At 33.8% G+C, this 21,318-nt stretch overlaps 1 protein-coding gene across 1 annotated transcript in view; it reads right to left on the bottom strand.

Annotated features, from left to right (window-relative positions):
- LOC129226665 (TGF-beta receptor type-1-like) overlaps positions 1–21,318 on the bottom strand; it is a 608,447-nt gene that overhangs the window by 15,914 nt on the left and 571,215 nt on the right. Inside the window, exon 4 of the mRNA XM_054861294.1 lies at positions 19,250–19,398. Coding sequence (XP_054717269.1) covers positions 19,250–19,398 — 149 coding nt within the window. The remainder of the gene's footprint in view (positions 1–19,249; positions 19,399–21,318) is intronic.

Below are 21,318 nucleotides of genomic sequence, written 5' to 3'. Positions count from 1 at the left end.
TTAAAAGAAATATTCTTAAAGAATATTATGTAGTTCTCTTTGTACTCATTTATGGACAACTCAAGGCTAAAAAATTTTTAAAAAAAAATGAACAAAAATTATAATTAAAAACAAAACACGCCTCAAGAACATTTTTTTTTTTACAAAACTTAAAAACACCTGTTATTGGCAGGTATCAGTATTCTTCAGAAAATACTACAGTGAAGATTTTTATATTTTTGCTTCCAATAAGTCTGACAACAGAGTTCTTATTCGGTATTGTGTATATTAAAAATTCAATGAAAAAATTGTTATGAACTAATGCGTAAGGAATGTTCGAAGCTGCCGAAAGACAAAAGAATAGGTAAAATTCTACTCTTGACTTTCGCTGGCGTTTATAATTGTCGAGTTTAGCTACCGGTGGCTTTGTCTGAGATCATATATCATCTCAATGACAGCTGTTATGGGCATAATTGGCCACCACCCAGATAAAGGGAAGGAAATCGTGGGATGCGTAACCCGCCAGGGACCGGTAAGTATTTGAAAATCGAATCCCGAAAACGAAAAAAGAAAAAAAAAAAAAAAAACTGACATTCGATAAAAATGGGAACAAAAAGATAGTTTTAAAATGTTTATTCTGTTGATTTTATTGTTTAGTACAGTTGTATTTTTCCAAACCTGAGTTTTTACAAATTGAACTTGTTCATAAACTATACATTATGACAGTATAATGTTACTTTCAGTTTCAGATGGTTTCTTTGGGAATTCTTATGCGTTAAATAAATGGATGTTTTATACCGGTCGTCAGGGGCGCTCCGAACTTAAATTTTTGGGAGGGAGGAAATTTTCAATTTGCCGAATGGAACTCCAAATTTTGCCAAATGATGATAGTTTAGCCGAATGGAACTTCAAATTTTGCTGGGTGATGATAATTATGCCGAATAGAATTCCAAATTTTGCAGAATAATACTCCAACTTTTGCCGACCCCCAATTTTAATCTCCAATCGGGGCGTCTCTGCTGGTAGTGCCCAACATACGGCCTGCGAAGCTGATGGGTCCCATATGTGGGCCGTAGTCATTTTCAATGCTACGAATCGAAAATTACATTCTACAACCTTCCGAATCAACATCTTCATTCGATAACATAAATGGTAGTTAAAAATCGGAGCTTAAGTCAGAAACTAGGTTTCTAAAAACCAGATGCAAAATATCGTATTAGTAAAACAGCATGAAGTAAAATGAAAACAATAAATTCTTGGTGTGTAATTTTGTTTCATTTTCCGAGTTATCCCACATGTTATCGATGTAAAAAGTACAACTCTGCACTCATAATTGAGGCTGTGGAAAGAAAAGCGATACAAATGACAAAAGATAAATTTTGAGAAAAATCAGAGGCGGCTGGTGGATAAAAAAAATTGTATGGTCAAAAGAGGTATAAAGGGTTTGGGGACAGGGACCTTTAAACTCTGAAAAGTGAGGGGGCAATTCCCCTTCACTTTTGGAAGTGAGGGGGCAGTTGCCCCCTTCGACCCCTCGTACGAGCCGCCTATGAAAAACGCTTGCTAAGTTCAAGTTGTAGTTCGGCTTTCGTTGAACAGTTTTTCTTAATCTTGCTCCATATATATAAAGTGACCACAAGTCCCGTTTTCAAACGGTCAGTCCCGTCCCAGGTATCTTGTCCCGTTGTCCCCGTATATATCGAAATGTCCCGTGTTTTGAAGTGACAAAACGGAATTTTGAGTGCTTCAATTAAAAAAAAAAAAAAAAAACTCACTGGGTGGAGTTATAAGTTTTAGTTGTATGAAATTCAGCCAAGAGGAATTTCACACTCATAAAAAAATCAGCACTAAATGTGCTCAATCAAATTTGTACATGAAAAAATTACATCAGTTCTTCTCTTTCAAGTTTTCTTTTCTTGTTTGTTGCCTAAAATTGGTTATATGTCCCGTTTTGAGGAAAAACAAAAATGGTCAATTTATATATCTTCTCTTGGCTACTGTTACCATTTTTTGCCACAAAACAGATGAAAGTTTCTCCCACCATTTGCACCACGTATCTCTAAATTTTCATTTTTAGCCCTTAAACCCCACTGCTTCCAGGTACTTCAGATTATAGTTGGAAATTAGAAAATTTTCATCTAACGATGCCATCAGGCAGCTCTTTCAACACCACCAGCACACAAACCAAAGGCAAAAGAACTCTTCATGCACCGCTATATAAAAGCAATTTGAAACAAAACGTATTAGAGTCTTGTTTCTTTTATTCCCCCTTGCCTTAGATCATTGTTTGAAAGTTTTGCAATCTTCAATTGGCAGTTGCTTACATAGTTGACAATGATCTAGGCGGAGGGACTGCATTTTCTGGGAGATACCATTCTCGCGCAACGTGAGCGATTCCTAGGAAATATCAAAATTGCAATCTTCCGGAAACAAAGGAAAACTCCCACACCAGAATCAGACAATGCGCAAAGATAGGCGCCTAAATGAGCCCCCGCTCATTTAAAACGCATTTATAAATGTCAGAAGGGGAGACGCCCCCTACACAGATCCGTCCATCTGTTACGCGATCTGTGTGTTCCCAGCAGCAATCAACCAAATTAGACCTTGGAACAGTAATGAGGTCGTGGCTGAGGCAGCCGAAGATTTTCAACCCAAAAGCAACTAAATGCACAGGTAAGGCAACATTCTCTCAGGTGTAATAATACATTTGTCGATCAAGGAAAAAAGATGCCCTCAACGGACATCAGCTTGATGTCTTTTCATTTTTTTCTCTCTCTCTTTCCTTTTCTTCATTTTTCCTTTTTCTTTCTTCTTTTTTCTTTTTTTTTCTATTAGAGTCCGGTTATTATTATTTTATTTTATTTTCTTTTGACTCATCGGATTTTTTTTTTTTTTGGATGAAACTTTGAAACTTTACTCCTAAAACGCCGAAAATAAAGTTAATTTGACGAAGATATATTTCGCTACTTTTGACGAAATTCGTATCCGCAAACAAGTGACGATAGGAATTTTGTTAATTTGAGTGGACAAATTTTCGTCAAATTAATGAAATGTTTGCTCGAAGCATATCCATCGAAACGGTTTCATCAAAAATACAGAAAATTTTTTGAATTTAGAATCCGTAGTTTGATTGTCAACAATGAAACTAAATTTACTCATTGTTGGGAAGTAAGAAAAGAATTCTTAAAGAATTTTGAGGACAATATAATTTTAATATATAGCTCTATATGATAGTTTGTTATGCAATTATACTGAATGTTAATTTTAAACCACAAATCCAGAGTAAACAAAAAATGAGTTATCAGAAACCTGGTTATCAGAAATTATCTCTTTATCGAAATACATGTCTCTTTATTGGCCATCTTTTATAGAAATATGTAATTCGGGGATATTTCGACTGTAAGTAACAGGGAAACTTCGACATTTCCATAAAACATAGAAAAAAGTTCTCTTTCTCGATCCTCAAAATTATTATTAGAAATTCTGTAAGGAAAAAAAAATAACAAATTGAAACTCAAAGCCTTATGCATTGTTATTAGGAGTTTATTCAACTTTAGTGAAAAATGCACATTTAAAATATGAGCACTTGCATTGCATTTGTTATACAATTTTTCCTATATCTGATTGAAGTTTTCTAAAAATATTTTAAAAACCAATATTGAAATTTTTTAAATTTAAGTCTTTGGTTAAAACTTGTGGAATTTGGATGAAACTTTTAAAATTAGCGTTGGATATAGCAATTTGAAATCAAAAGCACGGGCTCTGCTGTAATTCATAAAAAGTATTTCAGTTGCTTGAATGTGCAGTAAAATGTGTTCCGAATGCGTCCTGTTCAGGATAATGGGGTCGTTTCCAAAATTTTAAAAGTTTTTTTTTTTTTTCTGAAAGAGAATGCTTAAAAATATAGGATTTGACCATTTTTTAAATAATTTGTTCAAGTTTATTTTTAGGTTATTAAGTATTTTTAAAAAATTACTTAAATCGGTGCGCTTTCATTGTTTACGTTTCCGTCGTGTGACATCACAAATGATGAAATGCCATTCAGTGTTGCAATTCATGAAGAAAAATATTTAATTCACATCTTTACTCACGTGTATTGGCAACGATAGGGTTAATAGCAAGCGTAGAACGCAATGTTTAATTAGCTTCTTGATTATCACAACGTGGAAACGCGAAAGAAAGATGCGCCAAATTGCATCATTTGTGACGTCATAAAGACCACGCCTTGTTTTCAAATCGGGTCCATTTTCTAGGTCTATGTTTTTTTTTTTACTCATTCTATCAATTTCAGTGACTAAAAGAAGTACTTTTGACAAAAGGAAACAACCCCATTGTTAAATTTAAACTTGGAAATACATTTCAGAACTAGTTTCAGAGACATTTGAGATCATATTGGGAACTCATTTGGGCACATTTGCGAAATCCTCTCTTTCTGTCATCAATAATACTAACAACTTTCTTTTACTCTCTCAATATGTTACTGGATATTTTGTAGCAATCAATCACTTTCGGTTGGTATCCAGACTGCTGCCAAAAAGAATGGCCATCCCTGCTCGAAGACCTATCATTGCCCGACGGCTTTTGATAGCTGCCCCGCAAGATTACTCTGAAATTTGCTGCAGAAACTACTAGTATGATCAAGCCATTTTAGTATCTTTAAACGTGTACTCAAAGGAAGGATATGAAGTCATCCAAAAAAAAAAAAAAAAAAAAGTTCTCAAATGCGCTCCCAAAAGTGCTGAAAAGTGTTCTAAAATGTCTTCTCAGGAGTGTTTTGAAATCTGTTCCAAAAAATGTGCTTCAAACTGTTCTAAAAATTGGACAAGTGTCCACTTTTAAAAAGTATTTAATTTTTAAGCATAGTAGAATTAAGTTATACTCTCGAACCATCCCCATGGACCAGAATTACGTTGTGACTAAAAATATTAAAAAAATATATAGAAGATTTTGAGAAACAATGCTAGTTCAACTACAAAGAGCAAAGTTTTCCTTGAGCAATAAAGCTTGGGAGAAAACAGTTAGGATTAGTCTTAAATCATTCGTTTAAAATCAACATATAATCTTTTACGAGTCAAATATTTTCTGTAGTGTGAAAATTAACCAACAAACACCAATGTTAAAATTGCAGGCAGACGTTTCGGTATTGCAAAGAACCCCATTATTCAATGCAAAAAAAAAAAAAAAAAAAAAAAAAAAAAAGGCTTTTATCAGCCGTATTTTCGCTCAAAAAAAAAATTAAAAAAAAAAAACTTTTTGACCAAAAAAAAAAAAAAAAGGTTCTTTGTAACCATAAAACACGTTACAACAATTCTATTGGGCGATTCTCGAAAAAATGTCCCGTGCGTAACACTAAGTTTTTCCCCCCCCCCAGCTAACCAAAGCCTTCAAAAAATACTGCTGTTATTACATAATACAGGTTTTAATAGTATACTGTTGGAGCATAACAGTTAATCTCATATTTAAGTATTGAATAAAATAAAAAACTTAGTGTTAACCACGGGACATTTTTTCGAGAATCGTGCAATTGACGCAATACCCGAATTGGTGCAATTTTTATGTTGGTTTTTACTTGTTACATAATCTTTTATCTGTAGGACCTCTTTTGATGATTTAGATAGAGTTACAATTGCATTTATTTATTTTTATGGCAATAATGACATGAAAGATTGTAAATTAAAAATAAATATATAAATATAGTATATTTATTGTATATATATATATTCTTCATCGAAAATCTCGTCATGAAGTTTGTTTTTTCCAAAATTTTCATACCAATGTCATTTTTTACATAAATTTTAAAAGTTTTCGAAGGACATGTTCCATGTGCCATTTTGTACACTTCGTTCTTTATTTATGGGCTTTGCAATTGTTCTACTTCATTTCATTTTAGTGTTGCCAATTGTGATGGGCTCCAGCAGGTGATGTCATTTAACGCTTACTAATATTATAAGATAGATAAGATAAGATAAAATTTATTAACAAACAAAATACACATACATAACAGTAAGCAAAATTAAAAAAAAGTAAAGTTAAAAAACTTACAAATTATAAAACATAAATTACAAACTTCATAACAAAATATTAAGAAAATCTTGACTATAGTTCAACACGAGTTAGTATTAAATTCACACTAAAGAGCGCCAAAGGCACTATCCGCAGTGTTTTTTAATTGGTTTAGTATGGAGTACAAACACAAATATGTATTAACAGAAATATTTACAAATTAATTTTACACAATTAGTAAAAAATTTTACACAGAACAATTATTGGACTGTTTGACTCCAGAAAAAAAAAACACAATAACTCGCATTGAAACATTCAATAGTATAAAAATTACAATACAAAATCCCCCCCGGTTGGCAAGTCAGTATATTTTATCAGCTAAAAGTTAATTGTTGATAGAATGTCATTATTTTGTATATATTCATTGACCCCTTGTTTATATTTTTTAAAGTTCTTCTCATTCCTAACATCTTCCGTTAGTTCATTAAACAGCCGCGGTGCCAAGTAAAAGAATTGCTTTTTAATAATCGTTTTATTTGGTTTTATAACTTTATATTGTTTACCTGAAATTCGAGTATTATATTGTTTTTCATTAATTTCAAACCAGTTATTGTTGTTATGCAAAAATTACAATATTCTCTGTACATATAATTCTCTGATATTATAGATTTTCTCTGGCTTTTGTAAAATAGTATCGTTTTTATTAAGTTCTTGTTTAGATCCATAAATTATTTTCAAAATTTTTGCATAAGTTCTATTTAAATTGGTAAGATTTGTTTCATAATCACCTCCCCATGCACAAATACCATACGTAATTATTGAATTTATCCAAGCATAAAATAAACATCTAAGAAACTTTTTCCCAACTATATTTCTCAATAGATAGAGCCAATGTATTCTTCCTCTTAATTTCTTCACAAGTTTATCAGTATGGCATTTCCATTTTAAATTTTCACTAAAAGTTATACCTAAATAATTTATATTTTCGACTCTTTCTATGGTAGAGCAGTTACAGTTATTTGTGCAGTCACATGTTGGTTCGTGATATTTTATGCCTAAATCAATTTTATTAATTCCATTCTTTTTTAAATCAAACTTTATGTATTTTGTTTTATTTATATTAAGAGATAACATATTGTCAGTTAACCATTTATTTATAGCAGTTAAATCAAGTTCCATTTGGTTTTTTATATCATTAATGCTTATAAATCCGAAAGTGACTTCGTTTGCTTGTACTCGTATATTTGTTTGTAATTCTTTCATGCCTTAACAACTCAACCGATTACCATGAAATTTTGTATATACAGTGTCAGGGGTGCAAAATAGAACATAGGCTACCTTTCATTCAAAAATGAAGTGCACTCCAAGATTTTTATCCCAATTTTATGGAAAATCATTAATTTACGAGTCTATCATCGAAAATGGATCTCATTTGCTTTCAACATTTTAAAGCCCTTAAAAAGTTGCACAACAAGAACTTTACCCGAAGTTTGAGGGATAATTAAACCACCCCTAATTCTTTATTTTAAGTTGATTTAATATTCTAGAACGAGGCTTATCTCCATTTTTGTCGTCTGTGATTTCTGGTCTCGTAGCAGACGATATTTTCGTGAAGAAAAGTAATAAAAAACAAGTATGAAGAAATAAAAAAAGAAAAAATATACATATTTCTTAATAAAATTCGTCTCTTTCGCAATCACAGTTATTTGTGGAAAAATGAGTGAAAACTTTTTTTATTTTTTCAAAAAGAATTCATGGATTTAGCTTTCATGGAATTTTTTTGAATATCGGCTGCGCTTTCTGCCAGTTTTAAATGCTTTTGTAGAGCACAATAGATTGACAAAATTTTCTATTAAGTTGATGTACCACTTTTAGTCTAAGTACTTAAATATTTTTCTGAACAAAATTCAGCTAACTAACTATCATCATTCAAGCGGTCATGTCAACGTGGAAAGATCACGCCTGATGCTGGTTAATACATAAAGATTTTGGGATTTTACAAAAATCCAACGAGGTCTAAATTTAATCTTTGAGCCAGAAAATGCTGTTTTCCATATATTGACGAGAAATTTTATTTTGTTTTTTGCATAATTGCTGAACATGCGTTTGATACAACTTTTATTTTTGAGGTAGACCGTGCAGCACCGGGCAATACAGCTAATACCACACAATTAAAATACGAAACATACGAAAACACAAGAAAAAAGCTTCGAACAAAATCGGGTTTCATGCAGAAAAAAAAAGCTCTTATTTTCGGAAAAGCCAACCCGCACAAAAATTTACTACAAATTAATTTTCAAATATCCGGAATAATGTTTCTATCAATGTTACTGTCATGTAATTAGATGGCTCCGATTCAAAATAAATAAAAGCTTCAATTAAGAAAAAGCACCCAGCACAAAGCAGCCCAAACGAAAAAAACCAAATAAATTTCAAGAAAATAAAGATAACTAAACAACTAAACACAACAAAAAATCGTTCTCGAAACCAAACCCATCAAGCGGAAATGAAACAACCAATGCCGTCTGCCAACATTAATTTTTCTCACATTATACAATTACACGGAGGCCATCAATGTTTCTTCCTGCACTCTTACAAGTATTTTGTCACTGTGTTCCCACCTACACCTGCCGCTCAGGTGATAGCACTCTTTCCATTGGCTGCGAAAAGAATGCGAGGTGCGCGATTGGTTGAATCCACCTGTCTCAGGTGGAGCTTAGCATGCTATTGTTCCAGCGGGAGGCTTTTTAACAGTTCGTTGACTGTGAAAGTAATTTTCGCAAGAGAAATTTACTTACGAGATGTGATACTTGAGGGTCGGAGTATCTTCAAAGAGTTTAAATCAAAAATATTGTCTCAAAAGAGCAGTGTAAGAAATTAATATTTTTCAAAAAGGCGAAAAAGGAAATTGTTAATTTTCAAAGACGAATTTTTTTTTTTTTCAAAATTAGGTTAAAAATGTACCTTTTTAAACGAAAGATAAATAAAATAATCATCATTTGAAGCACATAAAATTGCAAAAACATTACAACTGCGTGCGTTTTTACAAGGAATTCCTTGCAGTCCTGAAACACGTGTCTTGTATTTCTGCAAGTTGAACGCTAATAAGGTTTGTTTTATTCTGATCAAATAACAAAATAAATTAGCATTAGGCAAAATGAAAAGGTTTAATATATGCATTATTAAACCTTTTCATTTCATATAAGTTTCTCATCATTTCATATAAGTTCATTATTGAATGGAAAAAAGAGAGGAAAAAAAAATCACCCACGTTACCGACCCAAATTGTTCCAGAAGTGAATAACAGTAAAAATCTCTAAAAGTAAATGAAGAAAGAAAGAAAAGAAATAAAAAATATTTTTCGTTACTTGTTTGCTTTAATATTTGCTTTGTATAATTTTTTTAGAATGCTTGACACAAAATTTATAAAACGTTGATTTTTCTTTCTTTAAAATAGAACACGTTACAGAGAAATAAATTTCTAGTGGAGGTAGGGTCCGACGAACTGAAAGTGAGGCCCGAGACTCACAATACTTTGGAGCAACCCCCCCCCCCCTTCTATTTTATCACATCAAGTCAACGTAAAAGGTTTACTCTTCTCAGTGTGGAGTGCTAGCCCAATGATTTCATAAAGTGAATGAATAAGTAAACGAAATGAACCGTTTCACTTAGCCACATTCACTTTGCTCTGCATGCATTTAGAGACTAGACAAATATTATCAAACATTTAAAAACAAAACATGCCTAACATTAACTAAATATGTACTGCACTAGACATCACTAGATCTCAATTACTGCTTAAAATTTTAATAAAAAAAACTATCATTTTATCAAAACAAAAAATACTTTTGAAAAATGATAAAAATATTACAATATAGATATCAAATTTTGAAAATGACTTGTATAATTGCATAACTTGTTCCTTAGAGTTATTTATTTTTAACTGTAATAAACTATACGTTCAAGAACATAGTCAAAACACTGGTGGAGCTGCAAACCGAAAATATTTTAGCATTTCACTTCGCCCCGAAATTTCATTTTACCCCATACTCCCCTATTGTTTTTTAGGTTACCATTCATGTATTTTTTAAAAAAAGTTAGGGGCTCCCAGCAGAATGGCTTCCCAAAGGCTCTTTAGGTAAATCCAGCGTTTGCAATGAGCACAAAATAACTAATCGTTATAACAAGAAAAATGTCTTAACAACTTTGGAGCTGTGGTTGCCAAACTGGGGCGATCAGGGCTCCCAGACAAGTGCGGATTCAGGGGAGAGTTCAAGGGTCAGCTGACATAATTCAAAGGATATGACTTTATGACTAGGTTCGCTTACTGGGCTATTGCTATTTTGAGTTTTTTGTTCAGTTTCGAAAGAACAATCACTTCAAATGCAGAGGTGACCGCCTGCGGGGAAGGGGGGGGGGAGGAGTCATGGTGCAAATTTCGCCATTGAAATTTTTAGGGGGGTTTGAGGGTTATTTTTCCCTTTTATGGGGGGTCTTCGTGATATTTAGGGGCTTTTAGGAGGGGGAGCCTTTGCTCTTAGGGGGTTAGGCACCCCTGTCTCATGTGAGCTAAACGTTTCTTCAGAGCACTCTTCCACTTCAAATCGCAAGTTGTGTGTGCTATATAATGTGCAAATAAATGTATCCAACTATTCTATAGCCGTAATCTCATATATTCAAAGTTTAAGGTAACTAGAACAGCCTGTCTGCCCAAAGAAATATGACTTTTGATAAAAATTGGAGGAAATATGATCCATGGCACAGGTTGCGCCATTGAAAAATTTAGGGGGGGGGGGGGTAATTTGAAAGGGTATTAATATCATTTTCTTACGTAGCGTAAGAGGGGGTACGGGCACCCCTACTTAACTGAAACTTTTATACGAAGGAGTAGGAGGTATGACGCGCTGGCTATAGAAACTTGACCGCCCTCACAAAAATTTCTGGATCCGCCCCTGCTCCCAGATCAGGGCCCGATGGAGGCACTTTCCCCAAAGGGGTGATTCGGATCCTCAAGGGGTGATACATTCTTGAGGGGTGATAGGGGGCAGATGAGTATTAAACCTGTTTTTGTGCGGTGGATAGGAATCGCATAAAAAAATTATTTGAAACTTTACGGAGTAGCTATAAAAATAGTTTTGACAACACAGTAAAAAAAATATTTTTATATTTTATGCGGTGGATAGGGATCGCATTAAAAAAAAAAAGTCGAACGCAGAAAATAACCTAAAAATTAATGAAATAACTAGGAATCGCTCCTTTAAATGAAATCAAAACAAACCAAGTGATGATAAATTTGCCGAATCGACAGACAAAATTTCCCGAATAAGGAAAATTTTGGGAGGTTACAGTAATCTCCCATCGGAGTGCTCGTGTCGTCACTTAAAGATACTACATTGCACTCGTTTTACATATAATTTCGTCAATTGAGTCAAAAAGACCGCACAAAAAACAGGCTTGAGTGTAATTGTAATAAAACCAGTGAATATCGAAATTGAAAATGCATACGAAACCGGTTGTTCAGAGAGTTCAGAAAAGGAATCGCAAATTGAAGTTCAAGAGCTTCTTCCTCACACCTCGGTTGAACCTTAAGAAAGTATTTCATTGCCCAGTTTATCCATTTTAATATTTTCTTTCTTTTTTTTAAATTTTAATTTTAAGTGTCAGTGTACTTAGTTCCCCCAGATTCAAATTTAAGGAAGAAAATAATTTCATAAAAATGTATTTCTATTTTTGAAAAGTATGACAATGGTTTTATAGTTCGAAGTTTTCTAATTGATTCGAAAGCTCCCATACCTTCCCCTCATTTTGAAGTTTCGAAAATTTTCCTCCGAGCCCGGTTTCCCTAATGTTATCGTCTAAAATTTTCCGTCTTTTGAGTTTCAATTTCGGAAAACTGCCGGGAAAAGTTCCTTCTATCCTATCTCCCCTTCCTTTCCGTAATTTTTCCAAAGATGACCAACAAAAGCGTTTTTAAGACTCTTATTTCAAAAAAAAAAAAAAAAAAGACATTCGAATCTTCAATCAAAAAGACTGCCTATTCTGGAACTTCGATTTCGAAAACGTTCTGGAAGAAAGTTTCGAATCGCATTTTTTTCCCTAATGTCATTAAAGATGGACGTCAATAGCGTTTTAAGATTGAAATTAAAAACAATTTCTGGAGATAAGGCCACTAGATCTTCTCTCTTTATCTTCTAACATGATCGAAGTTAATCTAAAACTGCATTTTTGAATTACATGAACAAGTTTATTATTGTTGGTAGAGTCGGTAGGCGTTGCCGTTTGAATGCAGTTGTCTAGGCGTTTGTCAGTGAGTTTTTCTACACTTAGTTTTAATGAATTTCATAGTGGAAAAGTTGAATTTCGTATAGATATGTAGCAGTGCATTTTATAACATAATGACCACTTGACATCAATGTCACCTAGTGAAAAAAAATCTCTCTCAGAAGATGCGAAATCAAACCACTGTGTGATTTCAGAAATTCGGAATGTACTTATTCATTATTTTTTCTAAATTGCCGTTTTTGGCACTTGATTGAAAAAACTAGTGAAACGTGCTTTCCCCTAAAAGTTAACAAAGATGGCCTACAGTCAAGTTTTTACAATTTCAATGGGAAGTCCACAAAATCTCTTCTCTCCCAAATAAACAAAAATCGTCTAAAATTGTGTTAAAAAAAATCCGGGAAAAGGTCACCAAACTCTCTTTCTCTCCACCCCCCCAACACATCACAAAAAATCGTCTACAACTGTATTTTTATGACTTTAATTCCGAAAATTTTGCAGGGGAAAGTTCCTCAACCCCCTTTCTCCAATGCCATCGAAGATTGTCAAAACTTTTGAATTTTTGGAGCTTCAATTTCGAAAAAATCGCCGGAATCGAAAACTTTTTCGAAAATGTCGTTAATGAGGGCTTTCAATTACGTTTTTAGAACTTCAGTTCCGAAAACATTCCAGGGGAGAGCCCTCAATCTCGAGTCCTTCTCCTAACGTCAATGAAGACCCACTAATTTATGTTTTTGAAATTTCAATATTGAAAATTTGAGGGTTTACTCCGCATTCAATCCCTTCCCTTTACGCTACCAAAGATGGCTAACCATCGTATTTCAAAGCTCCAATTTTCAACAATTTCCGATGGAAAGTTCCAAACCCCGTTCCTTCCCCCTACGTCATAAAAATTGGCTTACAACTGCGTTTTTGAGACTTCAATTTCAAAAAATTTCCGGAGAGGAGTCCCCATGTCTTTCTTTCCGTCTTTCTTTCCTCATCTTTCAACATCATTCAAAGATTGTCTAAAACAGCGTTTTTGGAACTCCTAACATCGAAAAGTTTCTGTTGAAAAGTTCTGAACCTCATGTCTTCTGCTACGTCATCAAAGATGGTCTACAATTGCGTTTTTAGGAGTTCAATTCCAAAAATTTTTTCCGGGTGTAAACCCCCGAAGTCCTGCTTTTTAGCAACACTAAAATTGCGTTTTTGAAGCTATCATAAAACAACTGGGGAGAACTCATTTCTCTCATCTTTTTCTTCAAGAACACAAAGATAGCAAATTGTGTTTTCGAAAATATACCCTTAAATTAAAAAAAAAATCGGAACGGGACCCCCAAACCTCCCTTTTACTTGTTAACCTCCAAATAGTCTAAAAATGCGTTAAGAACAAAAATTTCCGGGAGAAAGCCTGCAAACACTCCTTCCTTTGAGCGAATATTAAACAAAACTCAATCAACAAACAAATCCAAAACTATCTTCAAATTTTATTTACAAATGCAATTTTAGTATTTCATTATGTTCGGTACGTAAACTGGTAAAAAGAGATGCCATTTTGTTGCTGCAACCTTTCTTTTATAAGGAAAAAAAAAAACAATTGAGGACCTGAATAACAACTGAAAAAACTTCACGAGTTTTCAAACGAATCAAAAGTTAAAGGGTTTAATTTAGATAATAGATCCAGAATATTAGTAGAAACTCTTTTTTCAGTTTTTTTATTCTTCTGTGTGTGATACTCGAAACACTTATAACTTTCATTCAAACTCTTTGAGCGAAGCACATTACACATTCCCCATTGGCATACGCCTTCAGAAAAATTGGGGTATGCGCCTTTTTGAAGACCCAGTCCGACCCTGTTTCCTGCCAAAACTTATCAGTTCGTTTTTAAAAGAAATGAAAAAAAAAAAAAAAAAAGAAACATAAAAAAAGGTTACTTTTACGTATTATATACTTTTTTTAAATTTAAAAATGAGTGGATGAAATTGCTTTATCATATACGATTTACTTAAAATTATAATGAGGTACTTATATTTTTAATAATATCGAGGTTCACTTGCTAAGAGCTTATTGTTTTTACAAGGAAGAAAGGGGGGGGGATGCGATAGGTGTTAGCCAGCTTCAAGAGGGGGGCGATGGACTCAAAAAGGTTGGGAACCACTGTTTTAGAGAAACAGTAAATCTATTGAACATAATTAATCACTAAAAAATCGATAAGAATACAGCTGAAAATATTTTTATAGCTCATAAAAAAAAAGCTTCCGACAGTTTTTTTCGGTGATAAAACTGAATTTTCGATGGCCTTAGTACGTACAGGGTTCACACTCTATTTGGATGAAAAAATTCCATGACTTTTTCATGACTTCATTAACATTTTCATGACCTTGTTACATGAAGAGAATAGTACTACATAATATAAAACTTGCCACTTTTTTTTCGGAAATGAGCATTAGCCAGGGGTGCCCCCCCCAAGGGTGCATCCCTCAATATCGCGTGGGCCCCCCTCCCGCAAAAGTCAGAGCCCTCCCAAAGGTGAGAAAAATTCCTCTTAAAACACCCCCTAAAAATTTTAATGGCGTAGTCTGTGCCATGATCCCCCTCCCCCCCCAGGTGGGCATCCCTGCATTAGCAAAACTTCTTCGTGAATGCCACTACCTCATCGAAGCACTTACTTGTCATTGAAAAAATATCAATGTAAACCTAAAAACCTAAAGTATTGTCTTCTTCGTATAAATGTAAGTGAAGTAAAAATACAGTGAATGTAATATAATAATGCTTAAATGTTTAATAGTTTTTTTTTTTTTTTTTTATAAACAAGCAGAATGATAATGAATGAGACAAAGTTTGAATGAGTCATTGCTAAGTATATACAAATATTTGTTTCAAAAGTTGCCTTTTAGTATCAACTGTGCATTTAATCATCCACATAACTTGACAGTATTTTGGTTCCTTAAAGTAAAGCCACTCTTTAGTATAAATTCATGTTTCTAAACCTGATTTTTTTTTTTAACCATTCTGCAGTGAATAAATCTTTTGATTCAACTTCACCTTTTCAAATATATATAAATTAATAGAATTAGAAATTCCAGAACAAGTGTTTTATTCCTGACATTGAATGTAGCAGAGTGGTTTGCATGCATTTGTTTTGCTGGCCGTACGTTGGGCAGTACTGTTTTAGAGTAGGTATTAGAATTTCCCATTTCTGTATTCTATCGACTGACTAAAGATCTTTATTTTCCAAAACCTTCAACAAATTAAGATAAACTTTAATAAATTTAATAATGAAGTTTTTGCGAGTGATGGAAATAAACTAGGATGCAATTAAATTGCGTTATTTTGACTGGAGGTGGCAAAATCAAGAACGTGCAATTTCAATACTACAGAATATAAAATTTAAAAAGTGTTGAAAATAATGGTAAATTCAAAATGAGTAATATCTATGCAATAAAAACACATAACAAAAAAAGACGAGCGGCTGCTACAGAAGTGGATGCAATGAGATTTCAAAATTCAGTTTGTTCAATTTTTCAGTTTTAATAGCTTTATGTGCATTAAAACACTCAAAATTTCTAATGCTCTTTGAGCTACTGTTGTTTTCTCTTTGCCCAGGACATTTTTCCATGACTTTAAATAAATTTTCATGACTTTGATTGAAAATTTCAATTTTCCATGACTTTTCCAGGTCTGAAATTGGCTTAAATTTTTTCCATGATTTTCCAGGATTTTCATGACCCGTACGAACCCTGCACGTAACGAGAGGTTTTCAGCATCTGTGAGCCATTTATGGGACAATTTGAAATTTGGACATAAATTGCGTCAAAAAGCGAGTTTTATTTACTGTTATCAAAATTTTTCCATTAAAAAAAGTCAGTTCAATTTCAAAAGCATTGTCATTTCAAAAGCTTCTAAGTATTTCTGAGTAATTTTAAATTCATTAATACATTCGAATTCATCAAACTAACCATTATCATTCTAACGGCAGGGGTGCCTGCCCCGTTAAGAGCAAGGACTCACCCCCTCTAAATATTGCGAAGATTCCCCTCAAAAGCAAGAGCAACCCCTAAAAAGTAAAAAACCTCTCAAAACAATCCCCCTAAAAATTTTAATGGCGCAGTCTGCTCCATCGCCATGACCCCCCCCCCCCCGTCCCCTTCGGTGGGCACCCCTGCTAGCGGCCATGTCAACGTGGAAAGACCACGTCCAATGCAAGTTAAAAAATAAAGATGACTGAAGTTTTAGGATTTTAAAAAAGTCGAAAAGAAGACTAAATTTAAATTTTGAGATAGAAAATTGCGCTTTTCTACACATTGATGGGAAATTTTATTTTACTTTATTTTTTTGTTTGATCGCTGAGCATGCTTAACTTGGCACAAAAATTTTATTTTTGAGGTACACCGTGCAACGTCGGGCAATGTAATTAATGTTAAATAAAATTCTGAGCCTTTCAAGCGATTTCATTGTTCGTGGACGATAGGAGAAAGCTTAATGGCTAAAAAATGTTATCTGCTGCCATTTTATATTTGTTGAAAAAAAACAAGATTTTCTCCTTCCTTTTTACGAAAGAAGTTACACTGAATTCTCCAGGGGGAAGGTTCTTGCACTTATAATATTCGAGTAGTAATCAAAAGTAGATAGCGGCGGTTACAATACTTTTGTTAGATTGTCGGACAATCCAGAAAAAATGTGATTAAAAGATGATGTCAAAAAGCTTAGAGGAAGGAATAAAAATGCCACAATATTTATCGACAAAGGTAGTGAAATCATTTTTGATGGAGGAAGCGATATGCATCGGTGCTTCAGGATCCAGTGTTGAAGCCATGGAAAAGAATTAATGTTGATTTATTGACTGAGGAAATCATTATATGGTTAATTTGCTATGCCAAAGGAAATGATCATTCTTTTTACGCTCAGTTGAAACAACTTAGCAGATATTAGTTCTGATGTCTTTCGACTGGTTACGCAGAAGTAGCTCGTGATATCTGTCCCACAGGCCGTGGTAAATAATGGATGAGGTTGAACTTGAGAATATCAGTCGCGGTTTGAGCAGCAAATAATAGGGATTTGAAGCATTTGATGAAAGTAGCCGATAGAATAAAAATTATTCTTTTGTCCCCCCCCCCCTTTTAGGAGGACGTAACTTCAGAGTGGATTAGGTAGCCTTTAATGAGATGTTAGATGAGAGGGATAAAAATGTTTTAAACTGATTGTAAATAACTTTAAATGTTGTACATCAAAGGCGGTCAGCAAATCGATTAAGAGCTGAGGAAATTCTTTAGTCGCCGGTGGCCGATAATAACTATTTCATTAGTAGCCACTTTTTTTGAAATAGAGGCAACTTTTCTTTTATCAAAGAACTACACGGTATCTTTTTTTTACTTTGTTAAGTCAATAATACTGAACTTTTTTTCCGGGGGGGGGGCTTAAAACGGCCTAGCGTTTTTTTTTAACAGGAAAATTATAAAGATGCATCCAAATACAGTACCTTTCATCTTTAAGTTACGTAAAAATTACAAGGTTCAAATACTATGTATAAAAATAGAAAAACTATATATCGGGAAGTTTTTACAACATTTCTGAGAGAAACCGGTGTTCTAAGATGTAATGTAATAAACATGTTTAAAAAATTACCGGGAACAATTAATTTCCTTACTCATATACAGGGTCTGGCAAATTAACCTACCGTATGTGGGGAGTGTGCTGTGTGATTTATGGTGCAGAACGATGGTGGAAGCGGTATATAAGCCATTTGCAGTAGTAGCAATGGCATGGCGCGGTAAGCATAGTCATATGTTTTAGGCGGCTCGAGGAGCCTATTCAAAATGGTGGTTTTTTGATTACTACTCAGCAAGAGTTTCAAGTTCGGTTCGAACTTGGTCGACATGATCCTGTTCGGCTAGAAAAATTATTCACGTTGTGAAGATCGCTGTCCAGGATTTTTTTTTTACATTCCTACCAGAAAAACGCTGACAGATTGGAGATTCCTTGATGACACTCTCATTAGTACCACATTTTTCAGTTTGTAACGTTCTGAGGTCAGCCAGGCGCTATTTTTCTTCGGTGCAGTACCTGTGACTCTAAAGTTTGGTGCTCTAACATCAGTTTTTCCTGTCTGGAGCAGGATCATGCCGGCCAAATTGGAACCCAAACGAAATTTTTCCTGAGGAGTAGTAATAAAAAAAAACACTATTTTGAATATGCACCTTCACAACACATGACGATGCTTATCGCGCCATCCCATTATGCTACTATTGCAAATGGCACATATACTGCTATCTGCCTATCGACAGATTCACCAATTTCACCAGCGTATCCACACCACAGTACCCTCTCCAAATACGGGAAGTTAATATGCTGGATCCTGTATAAAAAAACTGCCTCACCCCCCTGAATTTTAGATTTTTCCAAAAGAATATCCAAATATTGCAGGTACACACTAATAGATGATCTCTATAAGATTAACTTAATGATCACTTAATGATCGCATGTAAGCAGCACGGATAATGATTGCCAGGAACACGGAAATATCAGTGATTGACTGCTTGTATTTCGTTTAACTCCACGAAACTCCACTGTCCACAGTACACATTTGTGCCTTTCGTTGAATTTAACGCAGTACCCGTATGCATACATTTGTATGTGCCATTTTTTATTTTCGTAGCGCACCCAGTAAAAGAAGAAATTCTGTTTCACTCATTATGTGGTAGGAAATGTTTTAATGGTCGTCTAGAAACAACATTAAGATGCCCCTAAGAGTGCTTGAAAACATCATGTAAGGCTATCTTAATGGTTACATGAAAACATCATGCATGGATATCTTAATGGTTACAGTGAAACATCATGCATGGATATCTTAATGGTTACATGAAAACATCATAGCATGGATATCTTAATGGTTACATGAAAACATCATGCATGGATATCTTAATGGTTGCATGAAAACAGCAAGGAGATCTTTAGAATTAGAATGCCTGTAAACATGATGTTAATATGAATGCTTCAAACTACATACCATCTCCCATGGGTATCTTGGGCTTGATACCTTTGGTGCAGTAGTCCTCGTCGCAGCAGTAGGTCCTCTCGAACCTTTTTTTAGGGTTTTCTCGGCACATAAAGGGTTCCTCCACGTCATAGGGGAAATACTTTGATTTGTTGAGGCATCTGAAAAATAAATAAAGAAATGAATAAATAAGTTATTGGATGCGACGGAACAAATGTAAATACGGGATGGAAAGGTGGAGTAATTCGTTTACTTGAGACATATCTCAAAACACCTTTACAGTGGAACATATGTCTGAAAATGTGTGATACTATTGCGTGATAATAGTTACTATGATTAATAGTGCTATTTAATTAATTAGTCTATGATTTAATTTTAAAAAATAATTTTCACATTGGTTTTTAAAGAAATTCAATATTTTTTCATTTTTTTCCAATTTTTGATGTCGAAAAGGAGCGGTTAAATGCTCATTAAAATCAATGAAACATTTTATGGGCTCGAACTGGCTCATTATATAACATTTTCGGTGCATTCCAGCAAAATATTTAGAACTTAGTTTTAAAAAAAAATTTCGACAAAATTTCATTTTTCTCTCTCTTTTTTTTTTTTTTTGGTTTTTTCAGTGTCAAATAGCGCCGGCTAGATATTTTTTAATATCCAAGAAATTTTTTGAGAGTGGTAACTAGCTCACCACGCAACTTTTGCGCACTATCCAAAAATTGATTTTGAAAAAAAAATTTTTTCGTCTTATTTCGGCCCACCCTACTGGACAATGAGCATCAAACATGAGCACATATTTTATGCATCAAATGAAATATGAAATTTAAAAAACGAGATCATTCCTTTGTGGTACAAACAAAATAATATAATTTTTATAATCATCTTTAATCTATATGTATATACAGTGTGTCTCCGTTTAATCCCAAGCCCCTAATTTCTTAACCGTTAACATTAGATAAGTTCTTTCAATCGAAAAAATGGTGTAGAGTTAAGATATTGAAAACTTGAAGCAATAAAAAAAGATGTAGTGAAAAATACGAGATCTAACTTTCTATATGACCCCTGGATCCCTAAAGTTATATTTAGGAAAATCACAAGCATAAAAAAAACAACAAAACAGACATTAGTATGACCAATATAGATATGAAACGCTGCTTTATGTGACTTACACCCACTTATATTCCTGGTTTTTAGGGTCTCAATAGCTGCTAAACATACCTTCCCCCCTCAAATTGTAAGAGCTTTTGGAGAGTATGTTTATGTATGAAAGTATAACATCCCTTTTATTTTTCAATAGCAATAAAAGGGATAACTATACAGTAAAACCTGCGTAAGTCGACAACTTGCGGTGCAGTACTTTGGTCAACTTATACAAATGGTCAACTTATAGAGGTTGATTCATATGATGCAGGACTAATCCTGTGCCCGACAAAAGGATCAATTTAATGGTCTACTTACAAGGGTGGCCAACTTTACAGGTTTTACTGTATATTGTTTTTTTCCTTCAATAATTATAATAATCCTTGTTCTTCTGGCAGAGCGATGCACTCCCATCTGAACTTCCGCACCGTCCATAAGAATTTGAAACTTAATATCTCTTTGAATTTGGGTTGTAAATGTTTTTTTTTTTTTGGTTATTATTGTTTTTTCATGCTTATGATTCAAAATCGAATTTTAGGGATCTGGAGGTCGTATAAAAGTAAGATTTCGTATTTTTTCTCGAAATATTTTTTTTATTGAACATTTTCATTCTTCATCTTATTTTGACCATTTTTGCAGTTGGAATTATGTATCTACGGCTGACGGTTGCGAAAATAGAGACATTGCAGGTTAAACGAGAACACCCTGTATATTCATCTGCGCAATTTTGCACATCAAAGAGGGCACACTGAATTCTTTGGCGGAAAAAAAAAAAAAAAAAACCCTTCCTATGTGTTCAAAGCCATGACCAAAGCCTCCGTCATTTTATATATAAAGCATACAGTGAACTTTCCATCAAACTAATAACTTCATCGCTACAAGATTCCACTCTTAAAATCTCCTCATTCTACTGGTTTTCATATCTTTTACATGTCTCATCA

This window comes from Uloborus diversus, chromosome 7 (genome assembly GCF_026930045.1).
Source record: "Uloborus diversus isolate 005 chromosome 7, Udiv.v.3.1, whole genome shotgun sequence".
Taxonomy (NCBI): Eukaryota; Metazoa; Arthropoda; class Arachnida; order Araneae; family Uloboridae; genus Uloborus; species Uloborus diversus.
The sequence above is the reverse complement of the archived record's forward strand: the minus strand, read 5'-3'. Positions and strand labels throughout refer to the sequence as shown.